The sequence below is a fragment of the Osmerus eperlanus genome, chromosome 12, assembly GCF_963692335.1.
Source record: "Osmerus eperlanus chromosome 12, fOsmEpe2.1, whole genome shotgun sequence".
Classification (NCBI taxonomy): domain Eukaryota; kingdom Metazoa; phylum Chordata; class Actinopteri; order Osmeriformes; family Osmeridae; genus Osmerus; species Osmerus eperlanus.
In genome coordinates, this window is record NC_085029.1 from 13,288,373 (window position 1) to 13,312,051 (window position 23,679).

At 47.8% G+C, this 23,679-nt stretch overlaps 4 protein-coding genes across 7 annotated transcripts; 1 reads left to right on the forward strand and 3 right to left on the reverse strand.

Moving 5' to 3' along the window:
* Positions 1-384: 384 nt before the first annotated feature.
* On the reverse strand, positions 385-13,966 carry ccser2b (coiled-coil serine-rich protein 2b). The gene is made up of 5 exons (XM_062475496.1): positions 13,356-13,966; positions 8,509-8,617; positions 7,245-7,370; positions 763-2,356; positions 385-611 (listed from the first exon to the last, which is right to left on the reverse strand). The coding sequence occupies exons 4-5, from the start codon at positions 2,318-2,320 to the stop codon at positions 385-387; spliced, it is 1,785 nt and encodes a 594-aa protein (XP_062331480.1). The 5' UTR covers positions 2,321-2,356; positions 7,245-7,370; positions 8,509-8,617; positions 13,356-13,966.
* Positions 13,967-14,287: 321 nt separating this feature from the next.
* si:ch211-207i20.2 (uncharacterized protein LOC568537 homolog) lies at positions 14,288-17,872 on the reverse strand. Of its 3 annotated transcripts, none has more exons than XM_062474943.1 (6): positions 17,735-17,872; positions 17,408-17,620; positions 16,940-17,117; positions 16,765-16,823; positions 16,557-16,659; positions 14,290-16,375 (listed from the first exon to the last, which is right to left on the reverse strand). In XM_062474943.1, the coding sequence occupies exons 2-6, from the start codon at positions 17,597-17,599 to the stop codon at positions 15,327-15,329; spliced, it is 1,581 nt and encodes a 526-aa protein (XP_062330927.1). In that variant the 5' UTR covers positions 17,600-17,620; positions 17,735-17,872; the 3' UTR covers positions 14,290-15,326. The 3 variants fall into 3 exon arrangements, with proteins under 3 accessions (XP_062330929.1, XP_062330927.1, XP_062330928.1); XM_062474944.1 differs by having other exon boundaries at positions 17,408-17,623; positions 17,735-17,845; XM_062474945.1 differs by having other exon boundaries at positions 14,288-16,375; positions 16,765-16,820; positions 17,408-17,854.
* Positions 17,873-17,941: 69 nt separating this feature from the next.
* dnajc9 (DnaJ (Hsp40) homolog, subfamily C, member 9) lies at positions 17,942-20,367 on the forward strand. The gene is made up of 6 exons (XM_062474948.1): positions 17,942-18,086; positions 18,390-18,585; positions 18,703-18,843; positions 18,949-19,203; positions 19,382-19,465; positions 19,708-20,367. Exons 2-6 carry the CDS (start codon positions 18,412-18,414, stop codon positions 19,816-19,818), a joined length of 765 nt encoding a protein of 254 aa, XP_062330932.1. The 5' UTR covers positions 17,942-18,086; positions 18,390-18,411; the 3' UTR covers positions 19,819-20,367.
* Positions 20,368-20,454: 87 nt separating this feature from the next.
* On the reverse strand, positions 20,455-23,551 carry nudt13 (nudix (nucleoside diphosphate linked moiety X)-type motif 13). Of its 2 annotated transcripts, none has more exons than XM_062474947.1 (9): positions 23,456-23,551; positions 22,776-22,884; positions 22,480-22,622; positions 22,220-22,327; positions 21,885-21,991; positions 21,658-21,783; positions 21,441-21,552; positions 21,207-21,361; positions 20,455-21,092 (listed from the first exon to the last, which is right to left on the reverse strand). In XM_062474947.1, the coding sequence occupies exons 2-9, from the start codon at positions 22,853-22,855 to the stop codon at positions 20,901-20,903; spliced, it is 1,023 nt and encodes a 340-aa protein (XP_062330931.1). In that variant the 5' UTR covers positions 22,856-22,884; positions 23,456-23,551; the 3' UTR covers positions 20,455-20,900. The 2 variants fall into 2 exon arrangements, with proteins under 2 accessions (XP_062330931.1, XP_062330930.1); XM_062474946.1 differs by lacking the exon at positions 23,456-23,551 and adding an exon at positions 23,256-23,449.
* Positions 23,552-23,679: the final 128 nt, after the last annotated feature.

The window sequence follows — 23,679 nt, forward strand, 5'->3', positions numbered from 1 at the left end:
GCTGTGGAAAGGATTCGTCTTGCTTTGCATTTCCCAGTGTCACGCCACATGTTCTTTTTGTAAGAGGCTATGGCTCATTGGCACAGTACACTGCTCCCTAATACAAAACGAGTGCTCCTCATGTCCCCTTTAACCCTTGTGTTATCTTCGGGTCATTCTGACCCATCAGTCATTGTGACCCACCGTCGTATTGCAACAACTTTACCGCATACAAAAACAAAGTGAAGCATTTTCTTTTAACCGTTGGGCTGTCTCAGACCCCCCACATTGCAAAGGTTAAAAGAAAATTATTTGTATTTGTTTTTGTATTGGGTAAAATTGGGTTAACACAACGATGGTTCGTTATGAACCTTTGGGTCATGTGACCCGAAGGCAGCACGAGGGTTAAAGCAGGTAGCATGAGCGTGTATCAGACCGACTCACCAGGCTGTTGAGGTCGGAGTCGTAGCTCCCACAGGGGTGTGAGGTGGCGCTGCCCAGGGGCTCCAGACCCTCCTCGTCCCACATGTAGGTGCCCCCGGAGCTGTCGGAGGGGGACAGGTCCAGGGAGGCCCCCCCTGACAGCACCTGGCTGAGGCGCCGTGAGGGCATGAGGAAGTCTCTTTTACAACCTGGAGGAAGAGGGGGAGAGGAGAGACCCTAAACATCTTCAAACTTTCACGACACAGAGATGGGAAGTGTTCCTCAGAGAGAGTTGTGAGATCAATGCGATATATGTATATATAGCTGCTTCAGATGGTAGGATGTGCAGTTGAGCCTCACCAGTGAGGCCCATGCCCTCCCAATCCACACTCTCAGACAGGAAGCTGTGGAGCCCTGCCGCGCTGCTCACACCTGCGTTGTCATCCTCCTCGCCAGGAGGGGATTGGTCTAGCCCATCGTCATGGGAGCCGAGCAGCAGGATGCCCTCTCCCCCGTTGCCAAGGTTATCAAAGTCATCCATGTACTCCTCGCTGTTGTCGTTGCGTTCCAGAGAGGAGGTGGAGGAGAGGGACATGTCCTCCAGGGTTTCCCCCAGCAGAGGCACCTCTCCGTGGGCCTCTGGCTCCTCAGACAACCTCTCTTCCTCCGGGGTGCTCCCTGGGCTCTCAGTGGAGCTGGAGGGGTCAGGGGTCTCTGGGGGTGTTTCTAATGAGTTCCTTCGCCCCTCCACCACTTCCTGGTTACCAGGAACCTTTGTAGTCGCCAGGAAGGGGCGGGGCTTGCTCATGAGTGATGGGCGTGTGAGCCTGTAGGATAGAGCAGAGCCAGAGAGCTTTGTGGAGGTGGGGTTGGAGAGGAGGGGTTTCTTTAGAGCAGTGGGAGGGATGAGGGAGCTTGACCCCGCCCCCGTTCCAGGCCTGGTCAAGCCTGTGGCAGGTGAAGCCTTACTGGGATGTAAGAGGAAGCTTTCGTTTCCTCCACCACCTCTTCCTTCTCCTCTTCCTCCCCCGCCCAGGGCCGGGGCAGGCCTGGCTAGGGGGGACCGGATCGTGGGGGAGCGGGCCTGGGGGGGCAGCTCCGTGGCTCTGGAGAAGGAGTAGGAGCGGGTGACAGGGGACTGGGGGAGGGTGGGAGAGGGCAGGCCGGAGCGGACCTGGGTCAGGCTCTGAGAGCGCACCATGCTATCCTCACACAGGGAGGGGCTGGACTTGAGGCTTTCGCTGGACTGGGACCTGCTACTAGGGAGGTTGCTGTTGGGGGAACCGGACCTGGACCCAGAACCGAATCTAGAACCGGGGTTCAGTCCCAGTTTGAGCAAACCTGACCTCAGCTGTCCGCTTGTCCTGCCGTTCAGACTCTGTTTACTGCCTTTGCAGAGACTGGGTCCACTCTGGGCTTGTCTGGCTGCCACACCGGCACTCCGAGGTCCGGTTCTGGCAGACTGGGGGATAGTCCTGGCGCTGCTGGTCATCGCGGAGGAAACGCCACACCCCTTCGTCTTCCCGGCAGGCTTCTTGATCCCCCGTGGCGCCATCGGTGAGCGCTGCAGCGGCTGCCGTTGCCGAGGGTGGTGCTGCTGAGGTTCAGCCCAGTCGCCATCATTTTGCCCCGCCTCTTTATCTATGGCCCCGCCCCCTCTACCGTTCCGCCACTTCACAGACTGGGAGGGGACCGTGCGAGCCAGCCCGTTCTGACGGAGGGGGGGAGGTATCTGTAAACCCTTCCCCCCGGTTGTGGCGGTAGCCCCAGTAGCGGACAGTGGGTGGTGGTGGAAGCCGTTTGTTAGAGGAGTGGCGGTGGTGGTGGCGCCACCTGCGGGCCGGGAGCCAAACTTGGGCAGCCTGGAGACCATGGTGGGCATGGTGGGCACAGGGGCGTTGATGAGCGGCTCTGCCATCTGCTACCTGCTCCACCATGGATGGGCGGGGAAGGGCTGGGGAGACAGAGAGGGAAAGAGAGAGAGAGGGGAAGAGAGAGAGAAAGAGAGAGGGGAAGAGAGAGAGGGGAAGAGTGAGAAAAAGAGAGAGAGAGAGGGTGGGTGGAGAGGGGAAGAAGAGGGATACAAAAAGGTTAAGAAAAACTTTGCTTGAGGGGAATGTTTGACATACTGTAATTCTTGCCAGCACTTGCTAGTTTCTGCAAAAGGATTCTTATTAGTACTAAACGAGTCTTTCTACAGACACTGTGTTTCTATGTCAGTTTGTAAGGCATGGTCACATAAGACACAGAGACATCCCTGTGACAGCGGTGACATTTCTGAGGTGTGTAGTGTAATTGTTAAGGCTGAACAGAGCATGACGTGCCAGTAACAGATTACTTCAAACGATTAGGGTGTGTGTGAGAGTATGCTTATGGCATATGAGTGTTTATAGTGGTTAACTGGGTGGGGCAGGAGTCTGAGAGTAAAGGCTTGTCAGAGCTTAACCACAGAACACAGAGAAGGTCAAATAATTATAATAATAATTCCCCCCCCTCTCTCTCCCTCTCCCTCCCTCTCTCCTCTCCCTCCTCTCCCTCCTCTCCCTCTCTCCCTCTCTCCCTCTCTCCCTCTCTCCCTCTCTCCCTCTCTCCCTCTCTCCCTCTCTCCCTCTCTCCCTCTCTCCCTCTCTCCCTCTCTCCCTCTCTCCCTCTCCCTCAATATGTACACAGCACAGCCAAAACCTCTCAATCCTGACCACACCTGTTAGCACTGCCCAACCACATCTAAAGCCACACCCGGGAGATCATCTTGTCTTTCAATAAGCGTTCTCTCTCACGCAAAAGTCATGTTCACAGAGATGCCATCAGAACGGAGACAGTGTCAGTGTTCCATGCTGCATGTCCTAGAGGGGATACGCCTTCAATGTGGTTAAACAGGAGTGCTATCTCCAATTCTGATGTTCCCATGAGAGAACAGCAGGGAGCGGACCCAGTGTCACTGCCCTCAGGCCAGCCGGCAAGCACATCAGGCTCCATCATATCTCCATGTAGGTCTATTAAGAGGGATGTTTGATCTCTCTCTGATTTCACGCTCCTGGGACTGCTCCTCAGAAGTCCTTGTGATGTGGAGATTAGCCTGAATCACACAAAGATGCCCCCCAAACAGGGTTGAGTTCACCGCCGAGGTACAAGACAGGGGTCTGCTCTTTATTGGAGGCAGATTTCACGGCGTGGTGTGAGGGTGCCGGGAGGGAACACGGGGTTCAACCACGAGACATGACTGGGTGGAGGTGGAAGCTTCCAGAGACGAGAGCGTGACCAGGGAGAGGGTCCCACACGGGGCTGGAACTGCCTGGGAGACAGTCTCACTCACACCACAACCACAATAGAATATATAACAAAGAATAGAAAATATTTTAAAAAAATACAATAGAAATAAAATTGAATAGAATAGAGACAATACAGCTTCTCCTGGAACTAGGTAAGATGTCATCCCCACTCTAGTATCATGTATCATCATAATATCACCCAAGCACAACTAGTATTAAGAGGCACAGTTCAAACACCCTCAACACTATTTTGATGTTGGTTAGACAAGAGAAAGTCAATCTGAGGAGAGGAGGGGAGGGGAGGGGAGGGGAGGGGAGGGGAGGGGAGAGGAGGGGAGAGGAGAGGAGAGGAGAGCTGACTGGGTAGATCTATAATGGAGTGTCTATGAGGGACCACTCAGCCAATCAATGAATCTCTGGCCCCCGGCCATCAGAAGTAATGACTGGGAACATAGAGACATGAGGGAGACGAGGCAGAAGTGGAGAGAGGGTGGAAGAGACAGAGAGAGATCGAGACATATAGTGAGAGAGAGAGAGAGAGAGAGAGAGAGAGAGAGAGAGAGAGAGAGAGAGAGAGAGAGAGAGAGAGAGAGAGAGAGAGAGAGAGAGAGAGAGAGAGAGAGAGAGAGAGAGAGAGAGAGAGAGAGAGAGAGAGAGGAGAGAGAGAGCAAGAAAAAGACAGAGAGAAGTAGAGAGAGGGAAAGTGTGTCCTAGAAGCATGCCAGTAATGCTCTGTTGCACACTGCAAAGGACTGTGCTGCAGTGTGGTTACGCTAGGTTAGCCAAAGACGGGTAATGCTAGCAGATAAATGAGGTTGAAAAGCATGCTAATGAGCTTTAGCCTCATTCTGGGCACCTGCAGCTAGCGCTCCCTCTCTCCATCTCTCTCCTAACTCCCGTCCACTCTCCTGGACTGTGTCCAAACCCGGTGCACACTAAGCTGTGGTCTTGCTGCGTGTGTGCAAGTGTGTGTGTGCGTGTGATTTTCTGTATATGTGTGTGTGTGTGTGTGTGAGGGGCCCTGAGCGAGTGACTCAGGTCTATTCCTGTCTCGCTTCATACTGTGACCTCTGGGACGACACGCGAAGCTGTGGCAGCAGCCAGCATCTGCAACAGCACTTAGCAGGGCCGTGTGACCGAGGCTACGCCAACGTGCTCTTCTCCACTCGTCTTTTCCCTCCTTCTCTGCCGTGCGGCAAAATCTATCCTACACTGTGGCCGTGGATTACTACGGTTCGTAAGTGGTACCATCTATAACCTGTCTCTCTCTCTCACACACACACACACACACACGCGCGTGCACGCTGACCCATATTCCAGTGTGCTGACCTTCCTAACAGAGAGCATGTATTAGCCCTAAGGCTGGGGTCAGATGAAAGCAGGTCACACTCCCTGTACACCCTTCCACCCCCCTCTGGCTACGATCAGGATAATACTGCTGCATCGCAGTCATCCAGGTCAGCCAGACAGGCAGACATGCAGATATGCTCATAACACTTACCCTGCTAGGGCAATGAGATCCATTCACCCTGCCATAGGAATCACTGCCATGTCTAGCCTGCAGGACTAGAACACAACCGCAGCCTCACCCATGCGTACTTAAGAGTTGCACACAGGAAGCATGTGCGAGCACACACACACACACACAAGCACAAACCCAATTATCCCTGTACAAGTGAGCGGGCAGAGCAAATATTGATCATGTGATCTATTACAACAGTGGAATTAAAGCTGTACATGTAATGGCCATAAATGCACTTGTGTGTGTGTGTGTGTGTGTGTGTGTGTGTGTGTGTGTGTGTGTGTGTGTGTGTGTGTGCACGGATGGGCTTGTTCTGTGAAACAGTGCCTCAGTGATGACTAACCATCTTAGTAAATCAATAAGACTAGAGGGGCCAAAACCACGTTCAAAACAACAAATAGACTTGGCCAAAGCCGGTCTTAGCTTACGTTTCCCTCTATGAACCAGGTCATGGGGAATCACGGGGCACTCAAAAACCATGTGGGTCCACAGAGCGCTCCACAGCCAACCCTAGGAGCTAGTTCACTGTTTGCTTCCTACGGTACCCTGTAGCCTCGCTCCAGCTCTGCTGCATGACCAGTCACAAGGCAACAAGGTGGACCGGCAGCCAAACAGCTGCCCAACCACGACACACTGACAGTAGTCATCCGCCACGAGAGAGACGTTGGTTAGTGCCGGGTGATGAGAGGTGAAAGGAGATATAATTCCTTATTGAAATATCTTTCATCAGCGGTCTCCGTGTCTACGTGGTCACGTTTAGACATGAACCAGCTCAGAGGGTGAGGCTGAGAACAGCTACAGCAGAGCAGACCGGCTGGAGACAGCCCCTCATCGACCTGGAATCAGAACACTTTATAGACCCCCTGGGTGCCAGTCATCGCCATGTCTCTCCATAAAGACGGAGGCAATACAGCTTTGGCGGTCAGGAGCAGACCTCTGATATGGCCGTTATGGATGAGGTTTGACCAGGATCACGTAAACAAAGATATCACCGGATGCCTTTCATGCTCTGGCAGCATAGGTCTCTCTGTCCATATATCCACTCATCTAGAAATGTCTTAGCTCAAGCATGAACAGCCATTACCCTAAATCTCTCCATACGTGCTTCCTGTCCCCAGGATAGAGAGGCCTCTAGTCCAGGGCAAGTTAGAAAGAGAGAAAGTGAAAGAGAGAGAGATGGAAACAAAGAGAGAAGAGATAAAAGGGTCACAAGGTACTCGGCAGGTCTACAACCTAACGCAACAGTACATAAAGCACAAATTCCAAGCAGAATGAGAAATCAATAACAGAGAAGAGGCAAGACTGAGAGGAACTCTGTGTCCAAGCCATAGATGTGGGTGTGTGTCTAATCATCCACAGCAAACTGTTCCCAAACCTTTGCACCAGTGCACACACACACACACACACACACTCTCTGACACCCCCCATCCTGATAGCCACAACTTACAATGCTGAGTCACCTCTCTGCTGAGAAACACAGGGAAGGTCTGCTACATGAACACTTACTGTAGCCTCCCTGCTTGGGCTCGGAGCCAGCAAGTGCATTTAAATGAATGAGGCGAGCTGTAAAAATCCTTAGCGTTTAGAGGTCGAAGCAGACAGCTGTATTTCCTACTGTGACCTACGTAGGCCTAGCGGCAAGCCTATCCCTCTATGCTTTAGTTCATCCCAGTGTACCTCCACACCTTCACTGCCAAACTCAGCCTCATTCTATGACCCCCGTGCTCTGCATCTTTCTAAACACACACACACATCCACATTCTATCTCAGAGATTTACCGATGTGCTGCTGGGCTGGGCAGAGAACTGCTGAAGCCGGGAACTAAGAATGAACAGCTCCTTATCTCTAATCAAATAAGGACAAGATGCCCTGCCCAGCTTTACAGATAACTGGCAGGTTAAGAGTCAGCTTACAATGGAAAACACAATAAGTGATTTTCTGAAAGTCTCTTGAAAATCGACATATTAACCAGTAATATCAAAAGCAGCCCTGCATCCCCAAATAGCAAAACCAGACAATGATAGCTGGCCTAGTTAAAGAGAAATTATTACCTGATATCCCCTCTCCTGCTACAGAGGCTAGCCTGGCGTCTAGCACCAGGTCTGGTCATGTGAGGCTGTTCTGGAGGTGCTGCAATCTACTTGTCTCCTTCCACACGCTGGCCTGCACGTGGCTGTCTGGGAGGCAGGGAGACCAGCGGGACACTCAGGAAAACAGGTGCTTCAATATTTGATGGAGGATGTCTGGCTGGCTGAATGGCTAACTGGCTGGCTAGCTAGCTGGGAGAGGAATAGCCTGCCTTATTCCATTTATAAAAGCTCAGCGCGAGCAGACAGAGACGTAGTTTCATACGTATGTCTGGGAGAACAGCATTCCACCAGACTCAGTCGTACTGCTAATGTGATCATGCTCACGCTCTAGTTCTTAGGCCACTGGGGTGAAGGTAACAGGAATCCCCTTGGGCGGCCATGTTCAGATATGATCATCGTCTTCACCACATTAACGAGATAAGCACAACAATATGGACAGGATTTGTTGCTTGACTACATTAATTGGACAGGACCTGGAAACGTCTAATGCAGCCTAGACTATCTGACCTGATAAGTCTAGGTTCATGTTGTTATTACTGAGTTAAGGTCAGTTCATGTTCAGTCAAGTCAGATTTTGATATCACCTCCAAAATGGACTCAATGAACCCAACACTGTAGTAAACAGAGGCCTGGTTGCTTGTGAGCTAGTTAGCCTGGTCAGCTCCCAGTCCAGCTAGCCCAGAGACCACATCAATCACTGGAGCCAGTGAGCAAGAAGGTGACAGGGTTCAGTTACATGATAACCCTACACCAGTCCCCGAGAACAGCCACATGCAACCCTAGGCCATGTTTACTCTGAACAAGGGGAGATTGGAAGTTCATTCAGTAAAAACTGCACTTGAAGTGTTTTGTATAGCTAACTCGATTTTTCAGAATCATACTGATTGCAGGTTTGGCTTCGTCCAAAATACCCCACATTCAGCCCACAGACTCGTACTTGGGTTACTAAACAGCCTGCGACAGCATGATAGATGATTTTGTATAATCTGTGCACTCCAGAGCAGAGCTGAACTGCATGTAAAGAGAGCACAGAAGGGAGAGTGGACCACAGAACAGATGGTCAGAACCCCAGGGTGTGTCCGGAAAACTGGAGAACCTAAAGCAGAGGTCAATACACACACACACACACACACCAGGTGCATGCACTCACCATATCACTGTCTCGATCTCCACACATCAACATATGGTCCAACTTCTACCCCAGTTCCCTGTGCTGTGATCTTACGGGATCTAGAAGCTCACAGGTGGTAGATCAGTTTCACCATCCTGCCGTCCAACCCCTGTGAAGGTCTATTTCCAACGTCCACAAAGCTCAACATCATCATAGGCCTGGTCTACAAATCAGTGAATAAACTATTATTAGGATCAGATTACATAGAGCCCTATTGACCCAAAAGCAACTTGACACAGCAAGAGGATGGATGGATCGATCTTTTGACCTGCTGGCTGTTGTCTCTCCTGCAGTCACACCATGGTGTTTTCTCAACGTCAATACACAGATGAAAATAGGACAAAAGAAACGCCTGTGGGCTGCGGCCCGAGCCTGTTACGTAACATCAGGCATTTGTTTATTGTTTCTGAGAGAAGAGAATGTTCTACATGCTGCAGCGAAGGAATCATTGTGGTGACCTCCAGCGAAAGCACCAGCGGTAATGTAGGCCTAACTCAAGGTTCCAAGCCACTGTGCAGGCCTACTGTGTCACTCTTGTTATGGTCGTTTTGTGAGGCTTATACTCACATACACACACGGGCTACAAACTCTAGAATATGTGCAGAGTCATGGTGCAGTAAGGATGCTGAGAGGAGAGAGAAAGAGGGAGAATCCTTCCTTACTTCCTTACCGTAGCATATGGCCCTCATCCATCTTCCCCTGTCCTGTCTGCACTCTCATCCCTCTCCTCTTCCGTCCCTCGCTCCAACATGCCATGGCGACATGCAGGCGGGGGGGACACGGCTATTCTTAGCAGAGGACACTGAGGTAACAGAAACTAAGGCTGTGTCTCAATACTTTCAAAACGACTTCCCCTCACACTGCTAATGCGTAAATTTCCGTCCTTCCTTAATGCCTCATGCTCTTATGTTCTTCCTTCATTCCAATTCTCCTATTCCCTACTTGGCACGCTAATCTGGAGACATGGCAACATGACAGAAATATGGAAGATATCCAAAAATAATCCAATTCTTTATGTTCCATCCATAAGTGTTAGTTATAGGGCAGTGTCAGTTATAGGGGACAGGAGACGTTGACTGTGAAATAAGTAGAAAGTAAAGAGCTCAGGCTAGGACTGACCCTCCTAAGTAATGCAGCTCTAGAATGTTCTGAACCGTACATCCTTTAGTCAATGAACTCAACCCTGCTGTTTCCGTCTCTTATTTCAGCCTCACCAAAGAGGCAACAGGAAGCAGAGGATAGGAGAAGAGCAGCAACAAGCTGGCTAATAATACCGTACTGATGGTGTTTAGCCTAAATAGCCAGCGAGACAGAAAAAGGAACATGCATTGATCTAGCAAACGTTAACCAGGGAGGGAGGGGGGGGGGGGGCAGGAAAACTAGGCAGGATCAAAGATTGAAAGATTACAGTCAGTATTCTCTGAATAAATTTACATGGGCTTAGTTCCAGAGGTCAGTTCCATCTCTTACTAAGCTGTATGTTGGTTATGAGTAGGTCAATCAACAGTCTCCACTCCCATTCATACTTCATCAGTTACAATAACGCTCTCCCAGCTCCAGATGGTCTCCCTCTCTCCCTCTCCCTCTCTCCCTCTCCCTCTCCCCCTCTCCCCCTCTCCCTCTCTCCCTCTCTCCCTCTCTCTCTCTCTCCCTCTCTCCCTCTCTGTCTGTCCATCATCTGTCTGTGTCTGGCAGCTGCTCACACACTCCCACCTCTGAGGATGAGGAGCATGGCTTTGTTCATTCAATTATGTAGTGCCTGAGAGCCTCCTGCAACCTGATCACGACCCGGGATCATGACGCGCAACTTACAATGTTAGGCCTATCCTGCCACACACTAACAACATTTTGGCTTCCTAAAAAACCTATACACCTCACAAACTCCTTAAAAAAGGGGAAAAGGGGACTACTCCTTCCTATGTCAGTAGCCTCAGACCCCCGCAAAGACCCTCACCTCTGCACTCTCCATCCCCCACTCCCATGTAGACTGGCAACACCACAAACTCACTCTATACTCGTTACTGTGTGTGTGTGTGTGTGTGTGTGTGTGTGTGTGTGTGTGTGTGTGTGTGTGTGTGTGTGTGTGTGTGTGTGTGTGTGTGTGTGCATCTGTGTTGCTTTACACACTGCTCTCCAAGCAACACATAACCTCCCCTTCACTGGGCATGCACAAAGACTGTCTTTCTCTCTCTCTGCAGTCTCCTAGAGTGAGCTCGCTTCCTAGAGCTGGACCCTCCTTTCTTCCCCTCCTTCAACTGGGCCCTTGTTCACTTGATCCCTTTGTGGTGCTAAAAGAGGACAGCGTGGAACAGGATGTTATGAAACAGAGAATGAGTCCACTCGTCAGAGCAGAAGGGAAAGGTCCTGGGAGACAGGGTCGGGTCTCATAACTTGAAGTTGTCATTTTAAAAATCGACATGGTAGCTTCTAGGTATGTGAAAACTTCTGAAGTGAGCAGTGGGGATAACTTCAGGGTCAAGGCAGGGCCAGAGATGTGATGGGCAGTACACTACAATAAGCCCAGCTTAAACTGTCTTTCCGCCATCTGTACAAAGCCAGCCTCTTTGCACAACAATATAATGCTGTCCAGAAAACGCACACACACATACCCAAGCAGTCCAACAGTCAGGCAACAAAGGCACAGCTGTCAGTGCTCTGGGCAAATACATTACAATAGGTGGGCCTACACCACCAAGGCCCTACACACACACAGTACACAAAAGCTTCAAGAAACCAGCTGAGACCACACAGACACACAGAAGTTCAGATGAGAGAAATTTGCAGGCTAGAGGCAGACAAAGAAAGAGCCAAAGAAGATGAAGAAAAACCTTTAAAAATGACTTCATCTGCTTTGCCATCTATATAAGGGAATGTGTGTCTTATTATGGGGTGTTTCTGTCTTCCTGCCTTATCAGATGGTCCACTACCAGACTGAGGGAACACCCTGGGGAACAGGCTGTGAGGAGATGCAGGTAGGCTAGGTGTCCTACTGTCTGGCACAGCCAGAACCATACTATAGAGACGATAACATCAATAACAGACATGTTATTTCTAGTATGGAGCCAGCTTCTGGCAGAGACATTCTGAATTAGCTTCCAGGCTAATAATTACAATGGGGGGGGGGAATGATTCCGGAGACTATAACGTTTCTCGTGACTGGCAGAATTGAGACAGTTAGCTTTAGCGGAATCATCTCTCCAGAGGCTGACGTTGTTTACCACAAGAGCAAACAAAAAACAAAAGTGTCTTCTTTCTCTGAGACTCTGTAGCACCTAAAAGGTCTGTGTTTCTAAGTATACTTCCTGTCAGCCAACTGCCAGGATACTCCGTACACCAAGAAGGCAAACAGAGAGACAGAAATAGGCAAACAGAAGGAACACATAGCTTTATTGCACAATTCAATAGGATGAAATATGTCTCTACTCTGGGGGGGAAAGTTTCCACAGTATGTGCGGTAACTCAGGCTAGAGTTGAATATCTCAGTCCAGAGCTTCACATCAACACACCACCACACCCAAACACAAACACCCAGAGACAGAGGTACAGAGGCCAAGGCCATGAATTATCTATTGATATCAGATAGGCCTGGAGGTAAAGGGGGGGGAGGGGGAGCCGGAGGATGTGAGCATTCTAGACCCAAGACATGTGACATGCTTTCCTTTATCTAAATACCACATGAACATGGCTCAGGGGACAAACCAGGAGAGCCCCTATGACTAGGTACAGAACAGCAACAACAACCCTTTATTAATCTCACACAAAATGTGAACACATAGACACACTCATGCAGGGAGTGGAGGGAAACACACACAGATCCCATGTCCTGGCTGGAGACATGGGTGGGGAAGCTGTTCTGTTCTTTGGGGGGGGGGGGGGGGTTCTCTTGGTGGAGAACCCATGTGAGCAGGGGGAAAACCTTTGCCACTGTGCCACATTCATAGGCAATACACTAAACATTGTCATTTTAGAGACTATGACAGAGGCCTTGTGGACTACAACAACTTAATACCAAAGGTTGCATCATTAAGCTCTCTACTATTAAGGCTAACTGTGCCCATTAGATTTGAGAGCTATCAGAGTCCAGTCGTCCGTCCATCCCCAGAAGCATTAAGCTAAGCCCTGGCTAATGATCAATCTAGTTAACAAGCACAGTGAGAGCCATAATCCCTCCATGCTTTCTTGTGATTAAATACACACCAGTCATACTGATAGACAGACCTCATTCTAACCAACATAGTGATTTCTGCCAGTGGATTGTGCTGGAATCTTCAACACACAAAAGATTATGTTGGGTTGTTTGCTATGTGACTCATAGCAATATAGTCATATACTTAGGATAAAGTGAGTCAGTGCATATAGGGTTTAAGATAGGTCTTATGTTACCAGAAGTTAGCTAGCTTTCCTGCAGTCAATCTGCGATGGCAGCAGCAGCAGTGCAGATATCCCTGATGTGTTCCCTACTCTAGAAATGGCATGTTGGGAGGGGAGGAGAAAACCCTGTTAAATCAATCACTGACAGACAGACAGACAGACATTCTGTTAAGACTCTGAAGGGGCCTCCCCTAACGAATACATGCACACAATGACAGTCAAGATACGTGTCACCACCATGCAGGATTGTTTTACTACTGGCAGTTGGACACACTTCCAAGTCAGGGAAGTATGGATGGAACGCTGTTAGCTGCAGAGGAATGTTGGTAGTGGTGGCGTACACACTTGTCCCGCACACTAGTTAGTCCTGTACTCATGTAATAAGTAGCCTACTAGGCCGACTTTGTTGTTGGTTGCTCATGACGAATAAGCCACATTTCTTCCAACGTTCACTAGTGTACAGACAAAACTCGCTTCTTAATGTAAATGACACTAGGCACTAGACGGAAGATCCAAGACTAGCTACTTACCTATACAAGTAGATGTGGCAGCATCCGACTGCGTTACCGCAAACTTCCTGAATTCAAAAGTGAACTGAATGGTTGAATGTAATTAGCGTATAGTGGTTGCGTTTAAGGTTAATTAATTTTAAAGCCAGCTATTGTAGAAGGCTTTGCAAACAACCGATTGAAATCACCCGAATTCTGTTTAGTTAGACTAACAGATTTCTAAAATCTCCTTCTACAGTACTGTTTGTCTGATAATTATTCTATCTTAGCTAGACTACATATTATGAAAATAAGAAGATTAGATCATATATAGTAATGATCTAGCATTTTAGCTAGTTTCCAACTGGCAGTCAACGTCTCGTTCTAAGCAAATGTAATCGGCCCAGCGTCAGGTCCACCAAATCATCCAGCTTTTCCAGTCGTCCGTATTGCCCTTTCTCGTCACTGGGCAGCTACAATAGCGTGATAGCCAGCGAGCTAGCTAGCTATCCTAACTATTATTAAAACTGTCTCTTGGAGGTATCTAGCTATTGCAAAGCCGGGAAGGTGTTCATTGTTGCTAACCTGGTCGGTGTCAAGTGCTTTCTGTTGCTCAATCGAGTCTCGCTGAATCATCCATACACACGCTCACTGTATACCGACACTGTACACAGCTGACACTGACGTCAGATATATAAACATACCCTTCCTACCCCTGCCTTGCTATTCTCGAAAATACAGGGTTGGTGTAAAATGGAATGGAAGCGACTACGCATGATGTATTGGTATATGATTGTATTTCAGTAATGATTGCACGATTACCATTGCCAATATTATACAATTATCATATTCACATTGCAGCCGTTTATTACTTTGCCAGCAGGTGGCAATATAGTTCCTTTCTTGATTATTAATTTTGTTTCAACCATTTTTAAGTTGTTCTTCATCACGTAAAAATATGTATTCTTCATAATTGTGTCAATAGTGTTATAATTTCAACTAGAACCAGATCTACCATAAAAGCCCGGATGCAGGTTACAATGCTTTTATTTATGCTCATAAATTGTTGCCATGATCTTTGTTTTACCCAGTTAATTCTCTCTCACACAACCATCAATGATACATAGCTATACCTGGCAGCAGCATCTATCAGTGTTTGTAAAAAACAATGCTCTGACATGAGAATAGTGGATGCGTGTTGTGTCATAATTGACGACTCCATGGAGAAGTAATCACTGAAACATTCACCCCTAAGAGAACAGATGGGTTATGAATTACTGGGGATTGATGATTTGTTTGACAGAAAAAAAAAACTAAAATCTGCATTGATGGTCTCAACTAACAGTGCTATTTTCTTTCTTTTTACAAATATATTACACAGCAAAATATTAGCTATAGTTATGAAATGCTAAATCAATCACGTGTCCTTTGACACATTTACAAAAAATGCATGACTGTACAGTAGCACACACAATTCATTCTCTTCTTATGAGACATCAGGCATTTTTGGTTCCTGTGATACACACTAATTTAGTTTCTCAGTTAGCGTTTCAAAGTCTAAGGTTGGATCAAAATAAATAGCCTACACAGCTCATGAAAACAAACTTCTGCTCCATACAAAATCTCAAATCAAATCTCAATCTATATCTATAAAGTAAAGTATCTAAAATACCAGCCAGTACAGAGACTGTATGAAAGGGACTATTTGTGAGACAAGTCCAGATTATTCTTCTCACAGTAGCTGCAGAGGAACGTCTGGTCCTTTGAGTGGGTGCGTCCATGCAAGATGAGGCTGCTCTGCTGGCGGAAGCTCTTCCCACAGTCCTTGCACACAAACAGCCTGTTTTACTTATAAAATGATGGGCTTCAAGTCAAGGCTCTTATGGTGTAAAGTGCCCTTCAGACATACTGTAACCTTGGTCAACAGGACCAGTGATGCCAACATCCTCGTAATACAAATTACAGAACACAACAACTGCATAACAATGATCAAATGTCTTTTGGGAGCACATGTCAGGCATACACACACTTGTGCATCTTCAAATTGCGCTGGTCTGAGTACCTCTTTCCACACTTGTCACAGATGTACTGTTTGCCCCCTGCGTGGACGTGTCTCTTGTGTGTCCGCAGGTGGCTTCCCTGGCTGAAGGTCTTCCCGCAGATCTCGCACCCATACGGCTTCTCCCCTGTGTGGATTCTCAGGTGCAGCTTCAGACTGTTGGCGTTGTTGAACTTCTTCTCGCAGTAGCTGCAGGGGAACGGCCGGTCCTCTGAGTGGGTGCGTCCGTGGGAGATGAGGCTGCTCTGCTGGCTGAAGCTCTTCCCGCAGTCCTTGCACACGAATGGCCTCTCGCCTGTGTGGATGCGCCGGTGGATCTTCAGGTTCACCGACTGGCGGAAGGTTTTGCCGCATAGGTCGCAGCTGAACGGCCGGACGCCTGTATGGATCCGCTGGTGGTTCTTCAGGTTGACGGCGTGACGGAAGCTCTTTCCGCACTGGGCGCACTTGAACGGCTTCTGCCCTGTGTGGATGAGCTCGTGGGTCTTGAGCGTGACCGCCCGGGTGAAGCCCTTGCCGCAGATGGGACAGGTGAAGATCTTCTCCCCTGTGTGGATCTGCTGGTGGCGGGCCAAGTTCTGGGCCAGGTTAAAGCTCTTCCCGCAGAGGTCGCAGCTGTAGGGCTTCTCCCCCGTGTGTATGATGGAGTGAGTCTTAAGATGAGCCTGCTTACCAAAGCACTTCCCACACTGCAGGCACTCGAAGGGCTTCTCCCCCGTGTGTGTGCGGATATGGTCCTGCAGGCTCTGTTTGTGGGCGAAGCCTTTGTTGCAGATGACGCACGTGAAGGGTTTCTCTCCCGTGTGGATCCTCTGGTGGGCTTTCAGGTTGCTCTGAGTGGAGAAGCTCTTGCCACACTCGGTGCAGATGAAGAGCTTCCTCTGCCGGACCAGCTTCTCGAGGAGGAGGTCCGCTTGGCTGGGCTGGGATACGATGGGCACCGTTTCATACTGGTGGTCCGAGGAAGGTGTCCCGTCGACCACATACGCATCTGCAGCAGCTCCTAAAAGGGCGACAGGAAACACCTATGTCAGCAAAAGAGCCATGTGTTCACCCAACTGTGAAGAACGGGCTGCATGTACATGGAGTATACCATTAAGAACATTTGCCTCTCCTCCCCCTATTCAGCGTGAGACGGGTGTGTCACTGTCTGAGGTCGGGATCTAACCGATCCTCATACTTACTCTCAGCTATGGCTCCCAGGTCAATGTTGCCCAGCTCGTCCTTCACACTGACAGCCAGGACGAAGGGAGCCTCTGGCTCATCCGTATCCTGAGGCTCTGTGGGCTGCCAGACCACAACACCAGGATTGGTTAATATGCGCTTAGCTGTGGAAACCCCAAGAGGGCTATAACGTATGCATGATAGTGACATGAATGTTAATTCGCTTACTTGAGTAGAAACGGTCTCCTCCATATTTTTTCCACTACCGCCATACGAATGCTCCTCTGCTGCAGCAAAGAGAACATATGCAACATTTATAAGGCTGAACCTAACCACAGTGGATCTGGCCAGGAGTGGCCACTGGTCATCTGTCTGATATCTTGAACCTGAGGCAATCCCTTACCCATTCCTCCCTCTGACAGGATGTTCAATATGCTGGCTTGTGGTTTACTCTTCCTCCCGCGAACTGCTTTGAAGGACTTCTGCTCAAAGTCCATCAGAAATTTGGTGTCATCCACGATCTTCATGATTTTACCAAGTGCTTCATTGCCAAGAGTTTCCATGACTGAAGCAAAGTGCGTCTGGAGAAGAGATTTAGACACGTGGTGGTGATACATTAACATGGGTAAAGTGTACGGATAAGCTTTTGCATTGTCCAGGGCGTCCAGAGTGACCACATTTAGGAGCACGAGTCAACCCATATTACATGAAGTCTCTTCAAACAAAAACAAATCTACTGAAAAGCCCTGACCAAGTCATGGACGGACCAAAATAAACTGATCGGGGGGTAGCTTTGTAACAGCTAACTTAGGGCAATATTCTATAGAGCTAACTAGGCAGAGCAAGGCCTCGCTGGAGTAGATTCACTCACCATCTTCATCTGACTCTCGGTCTGCAATTTTGTCGTCATCTCGTCATCTTCGTTGTGCTTTGGTGTTAACTCTAGATTGAACACGAAGACCGAGGTGTCTTCAACAAGTTTACCCAATTCTGCCACGGCCGCGTGAACCAGTGTCTCCATGACCGAAGCCAACTGTGTCTGCAGCGCGATGAAATTGGACATTCTTCTAGTTCTTCTCACTAGCTACTTCACGAATGCAAAAAAAAATGTCAGTCTCATCGATTAGAGCTACGATTATATCCATAAAATCATAATGCATCAATGTCTCGAATGGAATATACATTCAAAATACTTAACGTAAATAGTGACTAAGCTTAGACGGAAGCGTTTGACTAAACACACGTAATACTAGTTCCGGTTTGGAAGGAAGTAGTAAATGTATTTCGTTTGGCTTTCTTGAACCATCCCGCGGTGCGCTGTGTCCCGTTCATTGCATTATAACCTCAGCCGGTTGCCCTCTAGTCTTCCCGGCTCTTATTCTGAAAACCAGAGTCGCTGTCAATGACGACATTTACGCGCTAAACTTTGGAGAACGGATGTGTATACTCGCAGCCGTAAGTGTGAAAGAGAAGGCTTGGAGTGTGACTAGTTGGTTATAGCAACGTATAAAAGGGAAACAAGAACCTCTTGGTTTGTCCAATCGTGTACAGTAAGTTATTATCAAAGATGTTTTGTTACACTTGTGACTTTGCTACAAGCTACGCATGTGATATATCTGCCTGCTGTCTCCCATCACTACTGCTGTAGATGGGTGGCTGACTAAAATTAGCTAGTTAAGCCTACCCCATCAAAGCAAAACGGCTTGGGTTAACTGCATATTCATATGTTGTTCGTGAATTGTTTGGCTATTATACTGTTTGATAAAACATGATACGGTTGGATACATTCAGTGGGTTTTGTGAGAATGATCAAATTCTCATATTCATGCATCGGTCCCCACATTTTCTGCCAGGTTATTCACTTAAAAATCAAACATGGGATTGCTGAAACAGTGCCAGGAGCTCTTTAAGACGTCAAATCTCTATGAGGTTATTGGTGTCACAAAGGATGCGTCTGAGGCCGAGGTAAGACGCGGCTACTATAAAATTTCGCTCACGGTCCATCCAGACAGAGCACCTGAAGACGAACAAGCCACTGTAAAATTCCAGGTAGGACTCCCGGATATTTACATTTAGAAAAAGTTCATTTTTATGTGTAGCAATATTTCTACCGTTCTGACATGATCTACATTGATGTCGTATTGTTTTGGGGGTGTCTTGACACAGGCTCTTGGGAAGGTCTACGCTGTGCTGAGTGATAAAGACCAAAGAGCTATTTACGACGAGCAGGGCATCGTTGATGAAGAGTCAGATTCAATTGACCAAAACCGTAACTGGGAAGAATACTGGAGAACAATGTTCCCAAAGGTAAAAAAAATACTTGTTATCCTGCACCCTTTAATACGTCATGTACTAAATGACATGAGATTCAAAAGGCCAGGTTGACCAAGTCTTTCTTTTTTTTGGTACCAGATCACACTGCAGGACATCCTGGACTTTGAGAAGTCCTACAAATACACAGACGAAGAGAAGCAGGATCTGAAGCGTGTGTACGAGGAGAGCCAGGGAGACATGAACAAGATCATGGAGTCAGTGCTCTGTGCCACCCAGGAGGACGAGGGACGTTTCCGAGACATCCTGCAGGGTGCCATAGACGCAGGAGAGCTAACCGCCTACAAGGGCTTCACACACGAGAGTGCCACAAAAAAGAAGAGCCGCAAGCGCAAGGTGAGCTACCGCAACCAGAGCACAAGCCTACAGTACTCTAGCTGCCAGGTAGCCCAGAACACCTGCTAGTTATCTTACCAGAATCGGAGCAGGCATCTTGGTCTGTATGTACAACAGCCTTATACAGGTTGTGATCTGTTGATCGTACTGTGGTTTTGCCACCCCACCCCCCCCCCAGGCTCAGAAGGAAGAGAAGGAGGCAGAGCAGATGCAGAAGGAGATGGGGATGACCAGTGAAAGCAGTCTGGTTGCCATGATACAGGTGACATTTACATTTAGTCATTTAGCAGACGCTCTTATCCAGAGCGACTTACAGTAAGTACAGGGACATTCCCCCCGAGGCAAGTAAGGTGAAGTGCCTTGTCCACCTGACTCCCGTGTGGTGAGGGAAGAACGATATGGAATCATGTAAACAGGGGTCCATCAGAAGCCAAACTCTTCCAGCAGATCTTATCCAAGCTACCCATGGATTATGTCCCTCTCTCCTTTTCTCATCTTTCACAGAGGAAACAACAGGCCAACCAGACAGAGTTCAACTATTTGATAGCCAACCTGGAGGATAAGTACTGTAAGAAGACGCCCCGTGCCTCCACAGCGAAGAAGGGAAAGAAGTGAGTCCTCCCTGCCTAGAGACTCTGACCAGCACGGCCACGTTGCCCCTTGCAGTTTTTGATTAAATATGTTAACATTAAAACGTTCGGCACAAAAAGATTTGATCTGGATGAGTGTGTAAAGGAATGGATAGGTCAGTGTGAAATGTGAGGGAATGATAACCCCCATGTTGATCTGATCTGTTTAGGTCTAGATGTTTGATATTGAGCAACGAGTACCATAAAGATTCTGCTTTTCATGCAGTGTTTGTAGAAACCCGAATTCCTCTTTGGTGGGCTGTATACAGAGATATACAGTTGTAACACTGAAATAAGATGTTCTAAAAGGTAAAATGAGCATTTTGTTACTTTGATGTGTACCGTGTCACCCTGATGTGTACCTTGTCACCCTATCTTAATGTCCAAGTGGTCCCACAACTAAGTAGACTGTATAGGCTTGATATTGGGACGTAATGTTGTAAAATTGTATGTATTTCTTTTGTTTGCACCTCTGTGTTGTGTATGTTTTGATTAGAGTGACTACTTTTGGATAAAACCTCAAAAAACACTTTCATTCACATTGTGGATGTCCATTTACTTAAAATATATCACAATCATCTTCACCATTTTTCTGTAAAGACAAGGATCGTTGAAAAAAATGAAAAGGTAGTCATTGATCAGTTTAATGAAAATTAAAAATGGTTAATATCTGTCAGCAAAGGCCACTTTTTTCAACACTTACAAAGAAAGCCATCTGACATTTCAGGGCACTAGTGGCTTCCTGATTGTACATGAGATTTTTTGTTGAGCCCTCACATTATAACAGTACAGTACATCAGTAAAATAACTGATGAAATTCAGTAGCCATGGCATCAGGTCAAACACTGTAGCCTCCTCCATATAGGACATGCGTCCAAATCACAGTGCAGTTCTGACCAGGACCAAACATAATTGACCCTGAACGGTTACTAACCTATCTAGTTAGTTCAATAGATCCCAAGCTAATTAAAAGCCAGGTTTCTAGAGAGACGTAACTGTTAAAAAAAGGCAATGCAGTCCCACAGCTTTGTCACTCTTGTGTTGGTTACAAACTCCCCTCTCATCCCGCTAGGATTTGAGTTGTTTATTTGCTGCCCATTCCCGAATCAGTCGATTGGCTATTGCGTAGCTGGGCGGGACCCAAAACGTGGGTGGTTCTCCTTTAGGGTTCCGAGGCGGAGTCTTGATCTTGAGCGCAGCGGTGACCTCATCCAAAGTGAACCAGCGAACGTCTTCCAGCTCCAGCTCATCTACACTCAGCTGGCCACAAAGTTGGTAAGTTAGTCAATTACAAAATAAATTACAAGGTTTCTTACAAGTAACTTTAGAGGTCATGTCTGAATGTGAACATTTTACGCAATCTCTCCTGCTGACCTGTGTTTTGTCAGGGTTTACGAAGGCATGACAGGCCACCATGAAGGAGCTCTGTGGGAAGGGCCAGTGCTGAGACCCAGAGTACTGGATAGACTCCACCTCCAGCCCCACCTCCTCAGCTACCTCCCTCCTCAGAGTCTCCTCCAGGTTCTCACCTGGGGAGGTACGCATTTGAAACTGTAGGTGTGTATATCATGTTTGTGTGTGTGTGTTTATGTGTGTGTGCAGACTCACCCATGTCACAGAACCCAGCTAGGGCGCTGTACATCCCCCGTGGGAAGGAAGACTGCCTCCCCAACAAACACCGTTTCCCATCAGACACTAGTACAATCGCCACAGGGGCCATCTGATGACACAACAAACAATCGGAGCAGTCTTAAAAAATCCAGTCCACTGATGAAAATAAAAAAGGTCACTTCTTACCCTTTCCTGCCGTGGTGTGGTGTCCTACCTTGGGATAGTAGGTGATGCCACTCCTGTGACACACTCTCTGACTGCCCGACTGGTTTCTCTGGGTGGGCTGCCCCGTGGCACTGCAGAAGCCATTGGACTGGTGCCACCGAAGCAAAGCCTGCCCCTGGGTGCCAAAAACACACATGAACAACTCAAGTGTGCATCGGCATGGATAAACATAAAACCCTGACGACTCTACAGATCCATTAGACTGTCAGCACCTACTCTAGCCACCAGTGGAGCCTCAGGGCCATGCAGGAGGAAGAAGGCCTTCCTCAGATCGATGAAGTTTCCTCCACACAGCTCCTCTACTGCACCCTGCTCCAGCTCTCCTACAACAAAGACAGGGAGGCAGTCAGGTCAATGAAGTGACCATAGCTCAGACCAACAGGCACACAGACAGTATACTGACATGTAGTGACAGAGATATAGTTTAATAGAGAGGGAGAGTATGATAAATAGAAAGTCTATGATGACACGAGTTATTCTAATTCTACAGAATAAGAGTCATCTTAAGCCTAACTGTAAGACAGTCATGTCGAACACTGTGTTCTTCTTACCAACATCCAAAGAGAACTGTGCCTGGTTCTGTTCATTGCAGGTGATCAGTATGGATTCCTTCACCATCTCCTTATCTCCCCCAAGCTTCTCCAGGATCCCCTCCACCTCTGAAAACAAACCAAACAAGCACACCCATAACATACCCATAACACCCATGTTCATAATGGTATATTACACAGGTTTGGTCTCATTTAAAGAGCCACTGTTCACTGCTGGTATTTGTCTACATAGATCTTTTTACAGAATGATGGAAACCCACCACTGGTCTGGAGGATTTGTAGCTGGAATATTCCACTCTCGGTACGCTGCAGCAGTGGAGCTAGTTTGTGGTAGAGGAAGATGTTCCCAGACTGCAGTGCAACCCGACACGCATTGTCGTCCTCTTTCAGCTTGTTCAGATGCCTAGACCAGGAAGCTAATTACGTAATTGTAGCATTTCTAACATACTGTATGGAAGGTCTCCCCTCTAGATGCACAAGTGATACAAACAAATACAGAAAGAGAGAGAAGCAGAGAGAAAGAAAGTGTGTGCGTGACAGAGTCAACTATACAGACCTCATTCTGGCCACATAGCTGGAGCAAGATCGGGACAGTGTCCATGAGGATCTGCTAAGGATCCTCAGTGGCTGGAGCATGACTCGAGCTCCTCACAGACCTGGCCACTCTATGCACAACATCCAGTCACGTGTCAGTTGATTCCAGCTGTTTATGTACTGAAGTGCCTCATGTAGATAAGACCATAATGACAGAATACGGAATGCAATTAACACATTTATTTGTATTTAATATCCATTAAACCCTGGTAGCTGCACCTTGTCAATGTCTGGCATGCAAACACTTGGATTGTATTCTAAAGAAGAACATTCTGTTAAATCACATGCAGGGAACAAACTGTCCCCGAAAACTATTAGGTTAATTTACGGTCTGTGAGTGCAGCATTTACGGTCTGCAGCAAAATTGCAGTCTGGACATGGCATTCACAGCGGCATTCATCCGAAATAATATTAGCTGGCTCTGGATATTATTCCAACACACCGATCATAAACCTTCGTATTTTACAGGATCATGCTGTGGTCAACCTCCACCTCTTAGGGTTGAAGTGAATTGGAGGTTGTTTCGTAACTGCTGTCGTCTAAAGCTTGTCAACTTATGTAGGCTTACAAAATGCAGACACGCTCATCATTCGTCCATGTCGGTTAAAGTTTTACAGACTATAGTCTACGGAATCGGATCACCTGAAACAAAGTGTACACAGTGCCTGGTGTCGTGGTCTTCCTACTAGCGGGTGCGTTAGTGATCAACAAATCTTAAGCCTGCTCAAATGATCAGATGTTCAGCCATTTGATAGGTTTCATGAGTGGCAAAAGCTCTTCCGGTCTAGCTAAAGATCAGCGCAAGGAATACCTGGGAAGGCATTTAGAAACCACGTCTAGAGGGCGCTCGCGCTCTATCTGCAGCT

Bases quoted from the DNA above. Each gene is read 5' to 3' on its own strand.
- ccser2b (XM_062475496.1), bottom strand. From the start codon at position 2,320: ATGGCAGAGCCGCTCATCAACGCCCCTGTGCCCACCATGCCCACCATG. The intron at 612-762 runs GTGAGGCTCAAC...CTCTTCCTCCAG, and splicing joins GGAGGGCATGGGCCTCACTG to GTTGTAAAAGAGACTTCCTC.
- nudt13 (XM_062474947.1), bottom strand. From the start codon at position 22,855: ATGCTCCAGCCACTGAGGATCCTTAGCAGATCCTCATGGACACTGTCC. The intron at 21,553-21,657 runs GTAGGACACCAC...TTGTGTCATCAG, and splicing joins GCATCACCTACTATCCCAAG to ATGGCCCCTGTGGCGATTGT. The intron at 21,093-21,206 runs GTCAGCAGGAGA...CTTTGTGGCCAG, and splicing joins TAAACCCTGACAAAACACAG to CTGAGTGTAGATGAGCTGGA.
- dnajc9 (XM_062474948.1), top strand. From the start codon at position 18,412: ATGGGATTGCTGAAACAGTGCCAGGAGCTCTTTAAGACGTCAAATCTC. The intron at 18,844-18,948 runs GTAAAAAAAATA...TTTTGGTACCAG, and splicing joins GGAGAACAATGTTCCCAAAG to ATCACACTGCAGGACATCCT. The intron at 19,204-19,381 runs GTGAGCTACCGC...CCCCCCCCCCAG, and splicing joins AGAAGAGCCGCAAGCGCAAG to GCTCAGAAGGAAGAGAAGGA.
- si:ch211-207i20.2 (XM_062474943.1), bottom strand. From the start codon at position 17,599: ATGTCCAATTTCATCGCGCTGCAGACACAGTTGGCTTCGGTCATGGAG. The intron at 16,824-16,939 runs GTAAGGGATTGC...TCTTTGCTGCAG, and splicing joins CCTGTCAGAGGGAGGAATGG to CAGAGGAGCATTCGTATGGC. The intron at 16,660-16,764 runs GTAAGCGAATTA...GTGGTCTGGCAG, and splicing joins AGGAGACCGTTTCTACTCAA to CCCACAGAGCCTCAGGATAC.